Source organism: Eutrigla gurnardus (assembly GCF_963514095.1).
Source record: "Eutrigla gurnardus genome assembly, chromosome: 18".
Classification (NCBI taxonomy): Eukaryota; Metazoa; Chordata; class Actinopteri; order Perciformes; family Triglidae; genus Eutrigla; species Eutrigla gurnardus.
The window spans coordinates 21379645-21402349 of record NC_139929.1 but is presented as its reverse complement, the minus strand read 5'-3'; the positions used below and the strand labels follow the sequence as shown (position 1 = coordinate 21402349).

General features: G+C 43.8%; 1 protein-coding gene across 7 annotated transcripts in view; it reads left to right on the top strand.

The window, feature by feature from the left end:
- Window positions 1–22705, top strand: part of LOC311028961 (uncharacterized protein) — a 144338-nt gene that overhangs the window by 26086 nt on the left and 95547 nt on the right. For all 7 annotated transcript variants that reach the window (XM_084033787.1, XM_084033792.1, XM_084033790.1 and 4 more), the window contains exon 2: window positions 17472–17660. In XM_084033787.1, coding sequence (XP_083889913.1) covers window positions 17474–17660 — 187 coding nt within the window. In that variant the 5' untranslated portion in view covers window positions 17472–17473. The remainder of the gene's footprint in view (window positions 1–17471; window positions 17661–22705) is intronic.

Below are 22705 nucleotides of genomic sequence, written 5' to 3'. Positions count from 1 at the left end.
ACCGGCAGTCAGCTAGTTAACAATTTTTTATCACTGCTGATTTGGAAAGCAGAGCACTGTGTACTCTCTTCTCTCTCTCTCTCTCTCTCTCTCTCTCTCTCTCTCTCTTTCTCCCTCTCTCTATCACACACACACACTCTCTCTCTCTCTCTCTCTCTCTCTCCCTCTCTCTCTATCACACACACACACTCTCTCTCTCACTCTCTCTCTCTCTCTCTCTCTCATACACACACTCTCTCTCTCACTCTCACTCTCTCTCTCTCTATCACACACACACTCTCTCTCTCTCTCTCTCTCTCTCTCTCTCACACTCTCTCACTCTCTCTCTCTCTCATACACACACACACACACACACACACACAGTGACAGCAAACATCGGAAGTGCTTTGAGAGTTACATGGGAAAGCCCTCCCAGACCTCTGCATTATTAATCTGCATATGGCACACTATTCATTATGTACTATATGTGGGATGTCATGCATAAGAGCTATGCTATTACATAATGTTCTTAGACACACATGCATGCACCCATGTCTGTTGGAGAGACCTAACACTGCATCTGGACAGCCTGTCCCCGGGTTCTATACAACGTACACATGATGACACGCACTCCGTCAAACAGTGTGCATATGTTGAATTCACATAGCCGGTGTATGAGCACACACACACACACACACACACACACACACACACACACACACACACACACACACACACACACAGTCACATCAGTGATAGTGTATCTGGAGGAGAGGACTGATGGCCAATTATAGGTTTCTATGTGTCCGTGTGTATTGTGATTGCTCTGCAGTCCTAGATCAACACATCATGGCCACATTAGTTTGCTGTCTTTATCAGTGTCTACAGGTCTGTAAACTAGCGGTCGCCACTCACCAAATGCAACTAAAATATTCCCCATGCGACTTAATTTTGGAGGGATACATGCCACTGGGGCGGGTAAATGTTTGGCCCGATGGTCGTGCTCTTGCAATAAATTATGCATGATATAACAAAACATTGTAGTAGCTGTAAACTGATAAATTATGACGGTAGCAAACGTCAAGCTAAACCGGTGATTTGTTGTGTGTCACACTGAAGTAGCTCCCCAGACGTCACCGCTGTAGAAAATAGTTCCCCCGAAGCAACGTAGCGTGCGCGTCACCGCTCTTTAAAAGTTTGGCGCAGTGAGTGTGATTCACACCAGACACGGAGCGCCGCGAATAGCCGCGGCCGTCCCGCGCCGTGAAGCGATCGTTTCGGCGTCTGCTCTATTTTTTGCGCGTGCCGCGAGCGAACGCGTCAATTCTGGCAGTAAATCACACAAAGAAACAGGAAACAATCCGGTCAATTTTCAAAATAAAAGCAATTTTCAAAATAAAATACCTCGATTGACAAATGCGATCATATTTGTGTATCTAAACTCGCACTGGGAAACAGGAAGAGAAAATACATTTAATAAATGTGAAGAGTAGATAAACAAATATGTGTATTTCAACGGTATATCTGCACTACCATACATAGGAGATAGGTGGAAAGGAAGGTGACAAAGAAGGCGAAACATCGACGAAAAAAGCAAAAGTGAGAAAGTTCAGTGAGAAGTGGAAGACTGACAGGGAATGGCTTCTTTTCTAAGCATGTACTGCTCTATAATACTGTTATCTCAGTGAAAAGTACTGAAACAGATGTATATGCAACAAAAAGAGGCAATTTATTATTTGGCCGGTAAAAAATTTACTTGGCCGGTAGATTCTTTCATCTACCGGCCCCCTTGGCAGGTGAGCCAAAAAGTTAGTTTACAGCCCTGAGTGTCTAACATCAGTCCGATATATTAGAGACCACAGTGTTGCATCACCAGTGAAGGTCTTCAACGTTTTTCAGGCCAAGGACCCCCAAGGCCTATAGCGACCCGGTGGAGGGAGCCCTACTACATATTGTATAACATTGTGTTGCTTATTAAACCGGTCAATAATAGTGTGTAGTGCAGCTTGTAGTGCCATGTATGAAAGTACATTGTAATGATGTTTACAATGCTAAGCCATTAAAATAATAATTGTTGACAGATTCATATATTTACAGAACATATTTTAATTCTAATTGGCATTTCTACATCACAATTTCACCTCATAACATTGAATTAATAGAAAGATTTATATTGGCGCATTATAGGTTGTATGTGTATGGGCATATTTACATTTTTGGAAGAAAAAAAAGTTTGGGATCAAATAATTGATCCCCCTAAGGGTCGGGACCCCCTGTTGAAGATCTCTGATCTAGACTGGAGATTAGCAGCTGACTGAGATTAGTCTCATTGTTATGTTTATTTTACCGGCCGTTTTACACGCATTATAGCCACACACCCTGTCATTGGTTGGAAGTTCTTCAGGCTTATAGTTAGCTATTTGTCACAACTGTAAGTCCAATAAGCCGTGGAGGAGGAACCTCTGCCCACAGAACGGAATCTCTCACTAGCACTCCTGCTTATTTGAATTATAAAGCTATCATAATGTGTTGTTGAATGAAGACACTTGAATGAAAATAGTCGTTTGAAGGATATGTTTTCACAGCAATAGAACAAAAGAAATGAAACTGGTCATAATACCCTCTCTAATACCGGCTCTAAGTAGTTTAAACTATATAATTAGAACTGCTAATGCCAAATCAAATAAAATCAGATCAATCTGAATTGGCCAAGAAATGAGTGCAAACATTGGAACAGTTGTGTTTTCATGTCAGTGACTCGACATGTGATGGTTGACTCATCGGTCTGCCTACTGAAGGATATTCTAACGTCTATAGAGTTGTGTGTTGCATCTAAAAACTAAAATTCCACCTCATGTCTTTCTCATATTGGCGCTGATACTGAAGTATTGGCCTGAGCTATTGACCGGGCATGACCACGTTTTCTTTAGTAGCTGTTAGTAAGAAATTGTTAGAACAAAATTGATAGAAAAACATTGGAAAACCCTTCTCCAACAATTTGATCAAAAACAGAAACCCCACTGATGTGTAGTGTGTGTAGTATGAGGACCTATTCATGAATGCAGACATTGATTTTAGCTAATAAATTACCTAAATGTTACACACTCCCTGGCCGCCCTCATTGTGAACAGTATCGTAGATACATCGTTTAGTATGAAATCAGCAGCAGCTGCAGCAGCAGTGGGGAGCTCAGTCCTGATTGGCTAAATAACAAAGCTAACAGCTAATGACTGCTTTGAGTTACATTAGGATATATTCCGGCCCTCGTCAGTAATAAATAACGTTGGGTGAAAGTATAACTTTTTCATGATGTGTCTTGTTTTCCTGTTTAAGGATGTTTTGGTGAGAAACTTGAATAAATACAGTTTGTGAAGGAAATGTTTTTACAGTAATGTAAAAGAAATATTTTGAGAAAACGAATGAGAAACAGCGATCCCTGAAGCTGCTATTGAAGGGGAAAGCGTCGACCAGCAGAGGGATGAACGTTAGAACTGTAGTGTGAACAGAAAATGGACTGACCAGTCTGAACGGGTGGATCAACGGCGTTACCAGCAAACATGCTGCTGATTCACGTACACCTTGTTTGGGTCCGGCCTGTCGCTGGCATCAGTCTGTCCAGTTCAGTAGTGGTCGGCATCAGTAGGAATAGCAGTCTGACTACATAAATGCCATTTGTGGTTGTGTTTGTGAGTCCACATAGAGCCCGTCTTTCTAAAAGTCTGCCCCTCACTAACCTTCCCCAGGCTGACTGACAGCAGACGTCTGCCCAGGCCCAAGAGGTGAAACACCAGGGTAGGCCAATGCATGGATCCAGCCTCCTAATACCGCTGCATGTGGAGAGACATAAAATGACATATTACACACGCACACACACACACACACACACACACACACACACACACACACACACACACACACACACACACACACACATTACGTGATAGGGGATCACTGAACTGCACCTGTACAGTACATCTCCTGAGAGTAATTACAACACAGTCTCTCTCTCTCCCTGTCTCTCCCTCTCTCTCTCTCTCTCTCTCTCTCTCTCTCTCTCTCTCTCTCTCTCTCTCACACACACACACACACACACACACACTTGCGTCCCTTTGCCACTCCCTCTATTCAGGCCTGTGGGGCGTTCTTTCTCACTCTTTGCCTCTTGCTCTGTCTGCAACCTCTCCTGACTCATAGTCTAGTAGTCTCAGAGCCTGATGGTGAATTTACCAGCAGCTTCTTACTTAAACTACTGTTAGTGTGTGTGTGTGTGTGTGTTTGTTTTAAGAGTGTTTTTGTTAGTAATTACCAGTTGTCAGCTGAAAGGTAAAATATGAAATGAGAGAAGTGTCTGTACGGTTCTGTACTGTCAGATATGCAGTGATTATATCTGAGTGAATGCTAGTGTGTGGCTGTGTGTGTGTGTGTGTGTGTGTGTGTGTGTGTTTGGGTGTGTGTGTGTGTGTGTGTGTGTGTGTGTGTGTGTGTGTTTGGGTGTGTCAGGACACTGATATGCTTTCATATCAGGAAACATTTCATAATTAAAGGTGTGACCTCATCTTCCATGCTGAATTACAGTGATGTCTGACTCTTTACTGCATATAAATAATGTCAAAACAGGGATAAGTTACAAAGTCAAACCACTACATCAAGGGATGTCTCTGATATTATGAGCTCATAATAAAACACCTGCAATTATTAACATAATGAGTCCTAAAGGGAACTTTTACAACCGCATCACATGATATTGGACCAGATACCTGCCGATAATGAGAATGTGGAAGGCTTTTGTTTTTGTGCTTCCTTGTTTGACTCATTGGAAGCAGTTCCACATGTTTATCTGGCAGGTTCAACAGCTCTGTAATGTGGTTAACACAAGCTGTGAATGTGCCGAGGGCTTAGGTGTGATCTCACTGCTCTAGGACAGAGAAGAGGGATGACTTACAAGAAAAACTCCCGTTTAAGGATTTCACAGTGGTAGTAGTAGAGCAGCAGTGTTCCCAGCACTGAAAGTGTACGTTGTTACTCGCTCTAATTAGTAATAGATTACATGTTTGTTGTTGTGTGATTGTATGAGTATGTTTGCATCGGAGTGTTTTGACAAAGTGCTGTGATTGCGTGGCTCAGTGAGGTTCCCTGAATGGCCCGCCAGGAATGTCAGCGATAGCATCTCTGTGAGATTAGTTTGATGGCAGCTAGACTGTGGGACACCTCAGAACTCACTCTACTCACACAAGCAATATTATTTAAATGTCATTGACATTTGGAACATTTTGCTTGCTTTAATAATAAGGCTGCACACCTGCAAACTGGTCACCTTTTGGCTACAGTCACCTTTTTTATGTCAACCAGGGTAGTAGAAGTGAATGAAGAGGGTTTTAGTTTTGCATGTTGTCACCTTTTTCACTTCTCCAGAGTTTGTAGGTCTGAGGCTGGGTTGCAGGGACATGTATTAGTTTAATCTAAGATCAGATTGAATCAGAACTAGGTTTAAAATCAGTAAATCCAGATTAGAAAATGAAGCAGAATATTTGTTGCACGTTGAAAAATGAATCTCTTTAGCAGAACCACACATTGTTTGCTAGCTAGATGAAAACTCATAAGGTTCGGCAGAGAAGCAATGAAGCAATGAAGCAATGTAAAGATAAAACAACTGACAACACAGTCAAGAAAAAAAACAACAATGTGAAACAATGATTTAATCGGCTTTGGTGCGACCAGGCCTAAGGGTTTATTAGGGATGCACCCATCCGACTTTTTCAGTCCCGATACTGAGATCTGATTCGCGTATCTGTCGATACCCAATACCGATCCGATACCATTGTTGAATCAATAATGAACTGTATACCCTCCTTCCACACATGCAGGATGGGGATAGGTTCATTGATCACTCTAAATTGCCCGTAGGTGTGAATGTGAGTGTGAATGGTTGTTTGTCTCTACATGTTGGCCCTGTGATAGACTGGTTACCTGTCCAGGTGAACCCTGCCTTCGCCCAATGATAGCTGGGATCGGCTCCAGCCCCCCCGCGACCCTGAATACAGGATAAGCGGTAGACAATGGATGGATGGACCCTCCTTCCACAAACATTACTTTCTTAACTATGACAAAATAACGTAGATGTAAATTACATCAATTAAATGGATTGGCCGTGGATCTGTTCATTTTTCAGATCCCAGATCCAGCTATTTTGTCAATATCGGGGCTGATATCCGAATTTAATATCGGATCAGTGCACTTAGTCTACATGGTTCAATAATCCTCAGAGTTTACACAAGGACGTCTGGTTAGTAGGTTTATGATATGACACCTCAACATGCCAGAGTGGAGGATCGCCCTGTGGCCATGCGTGGAGTTGTGATTTACAGGGTGTCAACAGGTATCAGATAACGGTCCATGTAACGAGGGGAGGCAGGGTCATGTTGTGTGAATGTCCTACGAGTACACACACACACTGCGTGCCTTTGAAGTAGACCCCTCAGGTGTGCGATTGATTAGTGTGTGACCCTGGTGTACAGGAAGTGTGACTGAAGCAGAGAAAAACCTCCATGACGACTTGAAGGGTACGTTTTAAAACGACCTCCGAGCATACAAGCATTTTAGCACCGTTTCAGAAATAATATCCATCCATACTAACTAGCTTGAAGAAGCGTATCCCATGACCATCCACGTACACTGGGCATAACTGGCATAAACAGGAAGCAGCTTGTCTACACAGAGGTAACTGTAGCCTCTCTCTATTTGCTTTTGGGAACGTTAGAGTCACCATAAGGCTGCATTCACACTAGGGCTGAACAATATGGACAACATTTCTTATCTCGATATTCATGCCAGATATCTCGATATCGATACGATACGATATGACTACGGGTTCGGTGAAAACCAAATATTTTTAAGAAGAATAATAACATAATACAAAAGAATTTGGAAACGGCAGTTTTATTGATGATAACTTACTGCCAGTCATCAACATTGACATAAAGTCACCAATCAATAAATAAAAAATCAAACATTTTAGACTGTGTACACGGGTACCATGTCTTTTGCAATGTGGTATGTTATAGCGTCTGTAATGTCTTTATGTCTGGTGGACGCCGACTCATACGGTGTAACGCTACTGAACGCATTGCAATACACTCGGTGCAATTTTTGCCAAACACGACCTGCACAACACCCCGCTCTGGTTGACATCATCGTTATTAAGTCCAAAATACCTCCAAATAATGGAGGATGATTTATGTTTTGGCACCAAATCAGATTCGGCACCGCCACTGGCTGCATTATCTTCCGCACTCGTCTCACTTTCCTTTCTTTCTTTTTGATTTCCCCACTGTGTATGTCATACGCTGTGTATGACATACGAGGGCGGTTCGTCATTGGTTGGCTTCAGCTGTCGATCCACAGCAAGCATGAAATACGGTTTGTGGTTGGCTGGCCGTAGCGGTGCATTCAAGGGCAATCGTAAAATGATGTTTATTGTGACTGCCAGAGCTTTACATGCTGGGCCAGTGGGGGAATTCTATATTGTTTATATCGTTGCTTTTTCGATATAAATATCTTGAATGTTCATATCTAGATATAGATACGATAACGATATATCGTTCAGCCCTAAAACACACCAAATCCAATCAAGGCGTTGCGGTGAAACGGCCAGTTCTCCCATTTATATGGATGTGGGTAGTGGATTTAACCCAGGCAGCAATCTGCGGTTCTGAAAAATGAAGTCTTAATGCCTTAAACTATCATTCTCTCTGCTGGCCATCAGGGGGCGAGTCCTCTGGTTGTAAAAAGTCGGATCACATGGAAGTCTATGAAATGGTCCTACTTCTCTCTTGATGTATTAACTCAGTAAACATTATAAACATGAGTTTATGGTCTCAATCTCTAGTTAAGTAAATGATGGTCCATTAAGAGTCATATAGACAGCAGGGGATGCTTTAGGGCGGGGGTTCCTTGTGATTGACAGGTCGCTACTGAAGATTTGGAACCACATTACAATCACAACCGTTGTTACCACGCTACCAATGCAGTTAGTTATATTAAAAATATCCACACAAAAATACTGAATTGTTATTAATGAAGATAATGGTCACTGATACCGATCCAATATGGGTATCAGTGCATCTCTAATTTGCTGTGAATGCAGCCTTAACGGGAACACAGAACACAGGAAGTAAAGTGTAGATACTTTTAATAAGGTTTGAATCGGGCGCTGTTCCATCTGGCTGTTGGAGACAAAAAGCTCCAGTTGGTAATTGAATCCATCAGGTTGTGTGTGTGCGTGTGTGTGTGTATGTGTGTGTGTGTGTGTGTGTGTGTGTGTGTGTGTGTGTGTGTGTGTGTGTGTGTGTGTGTGTGCGTGCCTACGTGAGAGAGAGAGAGAGAGAGAGAGAGAGCTAAAAGTCCCTAGTCAGCTGTCTCTGTATATCAGCTGAGGGAAAAAACAGAAGTGTAGCTGTAGAAAAGAGAAAAGAGGAAATGACACACACACACAATAATGTTGTTTACTCAAATAAGTCACACGTACAGTGTCTACTCTTCCACATTTTATTATAGAAGGAAAATGAATCCAGATGTTGTTCAGTTCACTAAATCTTGTGATGATTATTATTAATCACAACCAGCTATTGGACATTTTAATGATACAAGAATACAAAAATAAATACAAATGTACATTTCATGCTTCGGTTAGTGAGAGGCGCTGTGAGATGACGGTAATAAAGAGAAGCCCAGTAGCAACAAGAACTGATTCAAGCGGCATTCTGATCCAGCTGTCATTCTGTTTCACACACACACACACACACACACACACACACACACACACACACACACACACACACACACACACACACACACACACACAAACACACACACACACACACACACACACACACAAACACACACACACACACACACACACACCAGCAGGGTAACTGAGTAAGCTCTACATTTGGAGGAAGTGTCCCACCTCTGTTAGAAAGTGACATCAGTGGTGAGCTCTCCACACGGTGGCTTCAGGCCACTGAACACGTTGCTTTTCCAGACCATGTTGAGACTGTCTAACACATATTACACACTATGCTCCTAATACCAGCTGAGCCAGTACATTTGGTTTTCTATAGCTTTCTGTAATATGTCATCGTGAGCAGCAACAATATGGAAGATGGTGCAGATCTCCTGATTCTGCCCGGTTTCAAAAAACAAAGGAATTCATCTTCTCCTCACCTGTGCTTTCAAGACATCAACAACATACTACGTGGTGTACAGGCATGGGACGATGTGAAGATGTCATGATTATCCCAGACAAAATCATTTTGAATCACCGTATTATCCCGATAATCAACGTAAAACTCTTAAAATCACACTAAAACATCCTTTTTATTGAAAAACAATCAAATAATCCTAAATGAGGTGATCATGAATCTTAAGGTCAACCTGTATAGAAAAATAATAAATAGGTATTTAAATATATTTTTGTGTCTTATGAACAGCTACTAGAAATATCTGCAGACTAAAGCAGGCAGGTGTCATGACTTGGGTTGTGTAGTTTTTGCTCTGGATTATGGGTAATATCCCCATGATACCGTACGATGTTTCCAGTTCATCGTTATGAGCGTGATGTTATCGTGTGATTCGTCACGTGAGAGATTCCAAACTGCCCTGCAGTTGTTTTTACAACACTTTTCAAGTAAGCTTTAAGTAAACTATTAAAATTCTGCAAGAAATACATGTAAAGTGGTGTGCGGCGTAGTTTGGTCGTTGGCGTTGACTGTAGTCCAGCAGGAAGTGGAGGGTGTGAACAGGGGGACTCTTTAGAAACCTGTTTTCATTGTTCTTTAAAGTGATGGTTCGGAGTAAAATGCACCCTAGGTCATTTCCACCATGACATCCGGCCAAATACCCCCTCAGAAGCATTTTTAGCGATGGTCAGCATTGGTGAAGATAGGGCGATCAGCTGAATGGCTTAGTACTAGCGCTATAGTACATCTTGTATATCTCATAAATTACCCCACTAATAATGCATGGAATGTTACCAAACTTCTGCAGTAGTACACATAGGGTCTGTACTCACAAAACGAGGCATTTTAAAGTTTGTAAGTACATCAGGAGTTTATTTAAAAGAACACTTGCCCGATAGCTTCTGCGGTAGCATAGCAACAGAGGATAGAAGCTATCAGGCAAGTGTTCTTTTAAATAAACTCCTGATGTACTTACAAACTTTCAAATGCCTCGTTTTGTGAGTACAGACCCTATGTGTACTACTGCAGAAGTTTGGTAACATTCCATGCATTATTAGTGGGGTAATTTATGAGATATACAAGATGTACTATAGCGCTAGTACTAAGCCATTCAGCTGATCGCCCTATCTTGACCAATGCTGACCATCGCTAAAAATGCTTCCGAGGGGGTGTTTGGCTGGATGTCATGGTGGAAATGACCAAGGGTGCATTTTACTCCGAACCATCACTTTAATGGCAGCTCCAACATGTTTCACATAAACAAGAATTTACACATTATGGGAAAAACAACATTCAGAAAATCCGTTTGATTGTTTTTTTAGAGAAGGCAAAATCGACCTCAGGCAAACCGTTTCATTCAGCTTTTCTCCTGTGATGTTTCAAAATCTGCTTAAACAGATGTAAAAACTCACACGGCTACAGTCCTCTGACAGTAAACACACCACTGCACTTCCCAACGTAACAGACCTGTTGCGGCTGCAGGCAGTAATATCTGTGTAGACTCAGCCTCCCGGCAGCAGAACAACATGGCTTCAGGGAAGTGATCTCACACACTCTCCCCTTTCTCTCACTTTTTTAGCCGTGTGACACCAGGGAGGCAGCATTTGTCATTTCACATTTCTGAGATAATTATAGTTGCCGGGAGCAGTCGTGAATGCAGTGCCTTGCTCGGAGGCATGGTTTAGAGCACACTAGATATCCCGGCAGCTGGCCTGTATCCGGTTTCAAACCTGCAGCTACAGGCAGCAGCGTGTGCAGGAGTCAAAGCAGCAAATATGTAGCCGCAGGTTGACCCCTTCCATCCTCATTAGCCTGTTTGAATCAAGTTCGAAGACATGGTTTCATAGATTTGGCTGTGAATGATTTATGAATAAAGATCTTATCGTTTTTGTCAATGTCTTATCGTTTTTGTTAATGTTAAAGTAAGTTGAGTTCAGGTCCAGGTCATGCAGGTCTTAGCAGCAGGAACGGCTTTTTCAGGGAGGATCCTCATTGTGCACTCATATATGAAGGGGACACAGGAGGAGGAACTGCAGTGATTTTTGGGATTAGTTTTCTGTGTTACATCATGCATCACCCTGACAACCGCTATAGGAGCTGTGCTGGTGTCCTGCCAATGTGAAGCTTATGGAACCCCCCCCCCCCCCCCACACACACACACACACACACACACATCACATTTCTCTCCATCCGTCTCTTTCACTGCCTGGTAAATGCTCACATCTCTCAGAAGTTCAATCCCGTTCCCACCCTCCACACCTTTAGTGACACATGTTCAGACAGACAAAGACGTAATCGTAGATAATAGATAATAATAGTAGATGGATAAAGATCGGCATTTTAAACTTTCATTTGTGATTTTTCAGCAAAAGAATAACTTATTTTTTGTGTCGAAAGGTTCAGGTTGGTATGAACCAATTTTTAGTGTTAACATTGGTGTTAATTATGTTGACAGATGACAGATGTTTACAGGAGATAAGAGAGATTCCTCCAGTGATAATAAATAAAGATCAATTCAAACAAACTACTTCTCTCTTGATGTATTATCTCAGTAAACATTGTAAACATGCGTTTATGGTCTTAATCTCTCGTTTCAAGTCTTCGGTACAACAAATCATGGTCCAGTTCAGGGTCCAGATTAACTGGTGGGCCAAACTTTTTCATTTAGCTGCACCAGCACATTATTTAGGTGCACCCAAAATGTTTCACTGTGCTTTTTGGCACCACAATAACACATATTATACTTTTACTTTCTTAACACATTATGCAAATTGCTATATTTTTGGTCGCATGTGCACCCAAAACGGTCTCATTCTGGATTCAATGCATTTAGAGTGACAACAGTCACATGTCTATGCCGCCCCACCCCCACTATTGGCAAAAAAGTCTGAGGTATCGTCTTTTTCTGTTCCTGAAAGGTCACGACCCCCACAAATACACAACTAATCCACACATAACGGGCACACACCCAAACACACAACACAATAGAAACGGCCTCTTCCATGGATTTCCTTCCTTTGTTGAGTCCAGATTATTTCCGAGTGGCCACACCACACTTGCAGGAGGTAGGAAACAGGAGCTCAACTCCCACTACGGCACCTCGCCGGGGTAAAAACACACAATAAACTACTTTGACTTCCTGAGTTTCCCAGTGGAGGACCCGGGCTCATGAGGAGGTCCTGCTCCTGTGGCCATGTGGGGTCCACTGTGGAAACAAGCTGAGGGAACAACCAAGCTGCTTCAGGGTCACGTGATCCTGTGTTTATACCATATCAGCTGGTTACTGGGTGGCATGGCTCACCCGGGGAACTCTGCAGTTGGCACAGATGGCACACTGTGTACCTAATACACAGACGCAGATGTGGGGTTAAATATGGAAAGCGGCTGTGCCTCTGACCAGCATGGCTTTGTGGTGGAGGCAGTAGGCAGCAGACACACCCTGGTCTCAGCAGTGGGGCTCATTCAGGCTGCTGATACACTGGCTGTCGGACGCATAACGAGCACGCCCTTGTGAAGTGTATTTATATTCCCGCCTCAGAAACCACCTATTGTTCACTACAGAGTTTATGAGTCTTTGTTATGGTGTTTATTTTGACTTGCTGACTGTTGAACTTACTAACTGGATGACTGTCTGCGAACAACAGTGACTGTTTATTGACATGATTTGAATATTTAACTAGAAGAGCACTCAGAGCGCAGACATTAGCCACATGCCTCATGTTTCCATGCTCCTCATGTTTCTGCTCCTCATGTTTCTCTGCTCCTCATGTTTCCCCTCCTCATGTTTCTCTGCTCCTCATGTTTCCCCTCATGTTTCTCTGCTCCTCATGTTTCTCTGCTCCTCATGTTTCTGCTCCTCATGTTTCCCCTCCTCATGTTTCTCTGCTCCTCATGTTTCCCCTCCTCATGTTTCTCTGCTCCTCATGTTTCCCCTCCTCATGTTTCTCTGCTCCTCATGTTTCCCCTCCTCATGTTTCTCTGCTCCTCATGTTTCCCCTCCTCATGTTTCTCTGCTCCTCATGTTTCTGCTCATCATGTTTCCCCTCCTCATGTTTCTCTGCTCCTCATGTTTCCCCTCCTCATGTTTCTCTGCTCCTCATGTTTCTCTGTGCATTGGGCTGTTGTCATGTTGACACAGAGAAGGGCCTTCCATCAGGTATTATTGTATGCTGTAACACTCACTGATTAAAGCAACACTTAAGAAGTTTTCCTCTTCAGTCCCCCTACAGGTTGGAAGCGGAATTGTCCATTACTGCCGTCGTAAATAATTTAGCCTACCGCAGCCTACCGTCGCACGCATGTTATTTGTTTGTATGCAGAACCGGCTCTGGAAACGATGAACGATTTGAACGATGTCCAGTGACAAGGTAGAGTAGCTAACGCCTTAGCTAAGATTAGCTAACATGAGCCATAGCGATAGTTGCATATATATTAGCACAATAGCTAACGCCTTAACTAACATGAGCCAATAAAATAATCGACAATGTATTGTACACAGATGCACACTGTTGGGAACAAAATTATTACCGGTATTATTTATAAGTTAGTGTTGTCACGATACCAACATTTTGGTACCGGTACCGGTACCAACATGTGTTTCGGTACTTTTCGAAAAATGTCATTACTGACTTTATTTTAATAGAAAATCTTAGAACAATAACATATTAATCAGTAAATAAAATAAAATACCACAAAAACAAGCTTTTCTAATGCACACAATTTTAAAAATGTAAAAATATAAATACAATAATATAATATAAAATATAATAATATAAATAAACCAGCTCTATTTTTCTTCTTCCAGAGCTACTTTTGTTAAGAGTGAAGGGGGGTGGCGCTTGCTTTTAGCACTGTGGCTTTTCTTCCTGAGTAAATGACCTGTCGTTCCCTGAGCTCAGTGTGCAGGTCTGGGTGCTTGTCCTTTAAGTGTTTGGCTAAGCCGGAGGTGTTTCCGCCGTTAGCCATGCATGTTTTTAAACACCGTTTACATTGTGGCGCATCGGCGTTAACTGCCTCGCCTTGCGCATTTGTTTTTAGCTAAAGTACGGCATATCGCACTTCGCGGCGCTGGTTTGTCCACAAGTTGCGGCGTGGTGACGGTTGCAGCAGCCATTCTCCTCTCCGTGCTTCGCTCGCTCGCGCTCTCTCTCTCGCACTCTCTCTCTCGCGCTCTCTTGCGCTCTCGCTCTCTCTCCAAGCTTTCCTCCCGCTAAGTTTGTTGCTCCAGTCCACGCTGCTCGCTAACTTGCTAGCTGTTTCCTCCGGCTTGCTTGCTTTTTCTTTTTATCTCCCAAAGCTGCGGCTCGCTCCTCGTCCTCTCAGCTGTAGTTACAACGCGGTGACATCACGTGGCGAGTTCGCCGCGCTGTTGCCGGCGCTGCCGGCGGCGCTGCCGGCGGCGCTGCAAGTACCGGTCCTGTCCAAATGCAATATAGTACCGTTTTAAATGCCTCAGTACCCCGGTACCAAATTAGTACCGGTATACCGTGCAACCCTAGTACAAGTCCAGCAGCAACAAAGCCAAGTCACCATCCGTCTTGCATTTTGTAGCCTCCTTCAGCTCTCGCCAACAAGTGTGAGCCGGTCCGATATTCACTCTCGTACAAGCTTTCTTTGTCATGCTCCCGTTTTCTTTTCTTCGCCTCATCGGACATTATACTCCTCCTTTTCTTTGCAGGCTCTGCCATGACACCAATTTAAAAACTACCTAGCTGCAAGGTATCTTCCACGCACCTGCCGGGTGTTCTCCCACTGATCACACAGAGCCTTCACCTACCGGCTTTTGTAACGCTTGCCGTAAAGCAGGTCAAATTCGTAGTCTCATTAGAACTACAAAACCGCTACCCGACGAGGCAAAGTTACATAGTGCAGTTACAGCCAATAGAGGGCTGCAGAGCGAATGCTGAAGTGCCGTTCACCCGGTTTTGAGGTGATGAACCACTGAAACTATTTAAGAAACATTATTTTAAGGCACTAAAAACTCTTAAGTGTTGCTTTAAAGACAGCCATTGATCATATGTACACATTGTTACGTCTCCTGGTGGAAACCGTAACTCAGCAACCAATGATGAGAACAACACAAATGAAGTGGACAAAATGATGAGGGTTTATTCACAAACAAAAGGAGCAAACAAATGTACAGGTGGATGAGGGAAGGAGGGCTGTGGTGGGATGTAACACACATATAACTGTGTGTATCTGTACCTGTTCTCTTGTGGTAATGAGTAGATTCTCCAGCAGATGGGGCTGTGGAGTAATCTTTGAATCTGAGCTGAGGAAGCTGACTCATCTCAGAGAACAACATTGAAGACAGCTCCTCTGATATGGAGTTGAAGTGTTTGTTTCCTTATGAACGTGTGTGTAATGTGGTGGTGTGTGTGCTGCGTGGGATGTGTTTAGGATAAAGAAGGGTGCATTAATGTGCTGATATGAGCGTGGTGGGCCGGGCAGCCAGGTAGGAAGCAAACCGGGATAGATGGAAGGTCTCAGGATTGATCTGCAGCGAGTTCTCGAGCCTTGCCTTGAATCCTGCCCTGCTGTTTCAACAATGAAAGGAGAAGAAGTTCAACAGGGAGGGCTGACACGCTCTTTATGGGGCTGCGATGTTGGCGATAAAAGGAGAATCGGAGACGAGACAGATAAACACAGTGAGCCGAGGGAGGCTGGCTGCTGCTGGCACTGAAGATAATCTGGAATTATAGTTGGAAGATGACACACCATGACTCATGAAATTCCCCTGCTGGCCATTGGTCAGCTGAGCTCCCTGATGAGCCGATGACCGCTTGGATCTGTATGTCTGAGTCCCTGTTTAGGTACAGATTGTGCTTCTGTCTTGTACCAAGTCCTGCATTTATTTCATGCAGCATGATCCCAGATGGAGCTGTGCCTCCTTGTGGTAGAAAGTGGCATCAGATAGGTTGTAGTCACTGATTCAAATAAAGCTTTTTTTTGTCTAAATGCCCAGCAGAGAGGTCAGAGGTCAGGCATTCGGTGTGTTACTCAGAGGCAATTCCCTGTTTGGATCCAGGTTCTGGGTTGCAGTCGAATAGTCTTTCTCTGAGGAAGTAAACAAGTGGCCGCCATGATAAGAGGCGTTCGAATTCTCTAAATGCAAAGGAAAGGAGCTCCAATGCTTCCTTTCAGAGCTCCTTTAGCATAGGATGCAACGGACCTTCCTATGCGAAAGGAAAGGAGATTACGCCGACCCACAATTCTTTGCGAGAGCAACATTTAAAGGGCCGCACACCTCGGCCGTTCATGAAAACAAATGATATGTGCATTTACATATTTAATAATTACTTTCATGCAGACATATAGTAATTGGAAGTGTGTTGATAAATGTGTGTGGACAGTGATAATAATTTAATGATACTTTTATTTATTTCAATCATGAAACTAAACAAAACTAAAAGCACAAATGAAATGTAAATACAGCAAACGGTCAAACAGGTAGGAGGAGCTGCTGGACCTGAAGCCGGTCAGTGAACCAGCTGTTGATAAAACCAACATGTGGAGAAGTGGACGATGCGTTATTGTATTATCCATTATTGTAGTTTCTCCAGCGCAGACGCACGTCAGTCACCGGATCATCAGCTGTCAATCATCATCAGCATTATCATGACGTAGATAGTGAACGTCCGGTCGGATTCTCTGAGCACCGCGGTCGACTTTTCCTAAATCCTTTTCAGTGTCCTTCCAACTTCCCTTAACCCCGTGACCTTTTCCCCAGAGGTCACAGAAAAGGCGTTATCTTTGGACTATTCCGTCTTGTTACTGAGGTTAATTTGATGATACCTCTGGGCACAAATCAAAAGCAAATATATTTAGTCATTTTGTTTACCCTACTGGTCAGATGCAACACTTCCTGTGCATTATGATGCAATATGCTTTAATTATTTTGTTATTTTATTTTCAAAACAGTGTTTTAGGTTGTTATTTCAAAGTGAGCTTTGTAAAGATCTGTATTGCTATTGTTTCTTGAGCATTTTTATGACTATAATTGAGCATACAGTTTGGATTAGTGTTAAAGGTTTCCACGTGATTTTAAAGTGTTCTGTCATTCATTTCTGGGTTCTACCTCGTCTGTTCCAGTCCTTTGTCATGGCTCAATAACCCACATCCATGAAAACAATTTCAATTCTGCAGATTCTTCCACACATGTTATGTCATGATCCATTAAATGAGGTATGAGATTAATAAAACCCTGATTGCATGTTTCCTCTTCTTGTTTGTTCTTTTGTCTGTCCTCGTGTGCAGCCATGGCGGAGTTAGACCTGAGTCTGAGCGACGCGCTGACGGACAGCGTTCCCCAGCCGGGCCCGGAGAGCCTGGTGGAGAGGGACTTCATGGCTCAGCTGGAGGCAGAGACCTTCGAAGATAAGGTCGGGGAGACGGTGGGAAAGACAGACTACGTGCCCCTGCTGGACAACGATGACACCAGGGCAGGTGAGACTGAAATGAGGAAGCCCAGTGGAGTGTGGGTAATCTAGATGTTATTCATGATGACTGTGCAGACAGTGAAAGGAGAGAGCGAGGATGCTGACTATGCTTTATGATGCCGATTCAGTGTTGTTAGAAATTGACTGATGGAGAGAAGCACACTTTGTATTCATATAATCAGCTGTTGATTGGATTTGCAAAATAGAAGAAGAGAAATAGAGGAAGTGATGGGAAAAAGTTAGGAAGAGGAACTGTGGTAGACGGACGGTAAAGAAGTCAGCGACCGGTCTTGTCCGACAAGTCTCACCACGCATGTTTTTCATAAATAGATTAAAAGTAAACTTCAATGTTAAAGAAACTGCATCTCCTGTGTAACTCAAACCTGAGTTAACCTTCTGTCCTGAACAACATTATATTCACCGCGATGCTGTTCAACAATCTGTTACAGTGTGTGACATGATCTACAGCTGCTCCTACATAAATGACTGACATGACACTGGCTGCCAGTTTGGATGTGCTGTGGTTCAGCCAATGGGACGATAGCAGCCTGCAGCCAGGCAGAGGAGCTGTCTCTGCTCTGAGCACTTCCTGTCCACATGTCCCACCTGAGGGTCCACATGTATGATGTGGACCCGTCCCCATGCTCCTGTCCGAGGCCTGTTAACTAATAGACTTTTGTACAGTGATGTATTGCATTAATGTGGCATATTTTACAATAGGATTGCTGTATTATTAAGAGGCTGATAAAGTAGAATGAGATTCTGTCTGTAGTGGTAGCTGAGCAGACGGGGTGTTAGGGCGGGCTATGGTTTAAAAAACAACCATGTCCGTACAAATACCAGTACCCTTAAAGGGACACTGATGCATTATTTTTTCGTGTGTGTCCCGCTGACCAGCTGATCACCACTGCAGTGCTTTTACAGCGGTTACCACAGATAATGCCACCCCCAACCCATGGTGGCATGACGGCTTGGCGGAGAAGCCTAGCGCCCAGCCTGTGGTTCCCCCGAACTGAAAACTGTGAGCTCTGTTGCCATAGTAGCACCGTTAGCTGCTAGCAGCCGGCTTAAACATCTCTGTATTTAGAGCCATTGCAGGCTGGCAATCCAGGCTGTGTGGGTTGTAGTAGTGTACCAGGTACTAGACTAGTGACACGACAGTGAATGGCTGTGAGCAAAACCACACAAATAATCATCTGTTTCTATATCTGGGCTCCAAAAGAATCAAATGCACTTCTGATTCACCTGGATAAGTTTCAATACAACTTAGTACTTGCTAATTAAGTTGTGTACACAAAAGGAGGTGCATGTTAGCCTCAATAACCAGCTGTATTTGAATGTTAGCTCCCCCTACATGCTGGCTCATAGTTTGGTTGGGTCTCCCAGATTGACGCCATTGTGTTTAGATCAAAAACTAACCAACAAACTTGAATGCATCAGTTTTGAACACATTGATGCAGAGGTGTTCATGATGCTCATCATTCATGTGTTTTCGGATTGATTCTATTAGGGGTGGTACGATACGGGTAACTCACGATTCGATACTGTGACGATATTTGGCCCACGATAACGATAATATCACAATACACGATATCTGCAATATTCGATATATTGCAAGAAATTTCATCAACGATATATCACGATATGTGACTGAAAAAGAAAAAATATGCATAAAAAATGAATTCCAAAACTTCGTACAATGTACAAATGAATAAACACTGTCCAGCTGGACACATTAAAGTGCATGAACATTAATAACATGTCTTATGTAAACCAGGACAGTGTTTTCTGATACTGAAAAGTCAGTAGCAACTTGTTTTATGTAAACTTGGGCCCGTTTTAGTTCAACAATAGCTAAACAAGATAAGAATAACATCAGAATTAAATGAAATATTGGGCACATTTCAGTATGCAACCAATTATGTGCAGAGTTATGTTCACGAGCTGGGTGAAAATCGCTTGGAGCTCACAGCAACACCGGGCAGCACACGGCTCCGCGGATCCACACATGCGGACCCTCCGGCGGACGGTAAACACGCACCGCCCGGAATCCTGCCCGTAAATAGGCAATCGAGCCCGGCCGAAAAGTGGGTCCTCATGCCCTCAATGCTGCGTGAAAAGCGCTTGAAGCTCACAACAGCACCGGCCAGCACACGGCCACGCTTATGCGGCGTTCACACCGGACGCGCTAGACGCGAATACAATCGCGTAAAGGTACAGACACACCAACTCCGGCAGCGACGGATATGGACGCAACGGACGGTCGAACGCACCGGCGAGTGGGCGGTTCTGTGTTCAAGTTGGACGGGACTTGAGTTTCGCTCTGCCGTTTCCAACATGGCGGCCGGGCCACAAACGATCTCATTTTACAGTTAAACTACACGCTAAAGCATGTTTCTGAAAACATTTGAGGCGGGAAATGTGTAGTGCAGTTACAGAATATGGATTCATATTTGATCAACACTGCCTAGTTTGATAGTTTGAACGAAGTTTCTGGAGCCGGCAGCATTGCGTTGGTCGGACGTAATTTGCATAAAGTTCAATCTATCGAACTTTATGCAAATTCACATACGGCGACTGGGCCGCCAACTCGACGTGCCGTATCCATCATGCGGAGCTCCTGCTCTACATAGACAATGAATGGGATCCGTTGATTTGACGTCCGTTGCCGGAGTTGGTGTGTCTGTACCTTTAAGCTATGGTGTCGTTCACACTGGACGCGGAGCGCCGCGAATACGCGCGGCCCTCCCGCGCCGTGAAGCGATCGTTTCGGCGTCTGCTCTATTTTTTGCGCGTGCCGCGAGTGAACGCGTCAGTTCTGGCAGGAAATCACACAGAGAAACACGAGACAATCCGGTCAATTTTCAAAATAAAAGCAATTTTCAAAATAAAATACTGCGATTGACAAACGCGATCATATTTGTGTATCTAAACTCGCACTGTTAGAAACAGGAAGAGACAATACATTTAATAAATGTGAAGAGAAGATAAAAAAAATGTGTATTTCAACGGTATATCTGCACTACTACTGTCTACTACCATACACACTCTCTGTCTGTGTGTGTGTCCCTCTCTCTCCCTCTCTCTCGCTCTCTACGAGAAGTGTACAAACTTCTTGGTTACAGAAACATGGCGTATTAATTTTATGGGGTTTAATGGAAAAAATAGCTCTGAATGAACAACAGCTGAGCAGAAGCGCTTGTCGACCGCCGCGGAGAAATACGCGTCTGGTCTGAACGGGGGGGTGCGCGGATCGCTCGCGATTTTCGGCGGACGCGGGGAAACACCGCTGCCTGTGGACAGGGACAGGCAGCGGTGTTTCCCCGCGCCCCATTCATTGTCTATGTGAAAAGCTGTGCAATGCATTCTGGTAGCATCGCGGCGAATGTCGAGAGACGGCGCGCGAGTTGGCTGCTCCTCATTTGCCTAAAGTTGAAGTCGAATCTACTTTATGCTAATCAGAGGCGCCGGGCTCGACTCGCTGCCTCGGTAACGCTCGCGAATGCTCGTGCCCCCTGTGGACACGCACCTTCAGACGCACCCACGGGAGTCTAAAAAAACCCGTAGACCCAAAATATCGATATTTGCCGTCAGTGTATCGATTTATATATTGCGACAGAGAGCACAACAATATATTGCAATATCGATTTTTTTTCCCACCCCTAGATTCTATTCAGGAGTTCCTGCAGCCATCTTCCTCTCTGTTTCCCGTCTCACGCTAGCAGAATGAACAGCTGCAGTCCGTATGTAAATACCGTAATATAATACCGTAAAAGGGGTCACTGGATATCTGGATAGCAGAATAGAGTGAAAAAGAGATGACTAAACTAGTCAAACATCAGTTTTACAGACTGTCACAGACACACTTCCTGTATTACAACAGAAATGGCCTCAAAAGAGCATTGATATACATCTGTAACCAAACTGTACTTTTCTGGACGATCAGGAGCTACCAGTGGTTATGTGTTTGACTTTTGTAGTGTGAGAGTAGACATGATATTTTAATTATTGTTTTGCATCGTTGGTGAGTTTGCTGAGAAGCAACAAAGAAGAAAGGTTTGTAGGAATGGAAGTAAGCAGATAGATGGATCCAATAAACAGCTGAGTGAATAAGCAGATAACAGGAAGTGACAGTTAACCGGGGCTGACTCAGCTCTGGGGCCTGCTTTGGTTGCCCAGACACTTGGGTCAGACAGTCAGACTGTGTGTGGGTGCTCGTCAGTGACAGCGAGCTGCAGGACGGCCCGTGGGTGGTGTTGCCAGTGATCGACTGTGGCACGCTGTTTGCATTTGGACAAATGCAGACATGCTGACACGCCGAGTGCCAAACAGCAGGGCGAGGCACTCCGCAAATTATTGTCCTCTGTCAGCAGCAGAGATAGACGGAGGAAGATTTGTTTTTGTTTTGTTTTTTTGCCAGAGTTGTTGGTTCGGTGCCCTGATGCACGTAACACGCTCTCACGATGACCCATGTCAGTGTCCTCTGCTCGTGTTTGTCATCTGTGATGGATCACGCCTACTGTGTGTCTGCGTTGTCCTAGCATGTGGTTATGCATTTCTGCATGACTACGTATTAAGGTGTATGTCTAGTGTCGATATGTGCACACACGTGCTGACTGCAGCATGCTTTTATCCTGATTACATTACTGTGGTAACTTGATCTACATGGCTGCAGTTTAATGGCTACTGATCAATCAGCTCACTCTGAAATCAAATCCATTCATCAAAATGAGTCTGTGGCAGTGCAACCAAGCAACCAACCAAACAACCAACAGACCAACCAATGAACCAAGAAAGCAAGCAAGCAACCATCAGACCAGGCAACTAAACAACAGACTAAGGAAGAAAGCAACCAAACAACCAACAGACCAGGCAACTAAACAACAGACTAAGGAAGAAAGCAACCAAACAACCAACAGACCAACCAATGAACCAAGAAAGCAAGCAAGCAACCATCAGACCAGGCAACCAACCAACAGACTAAGGAAGAAAGCAAGCAACCAACAGACCAGGCAACTAATCAACAGACTATGGAAGAAAGCAACCAAACAA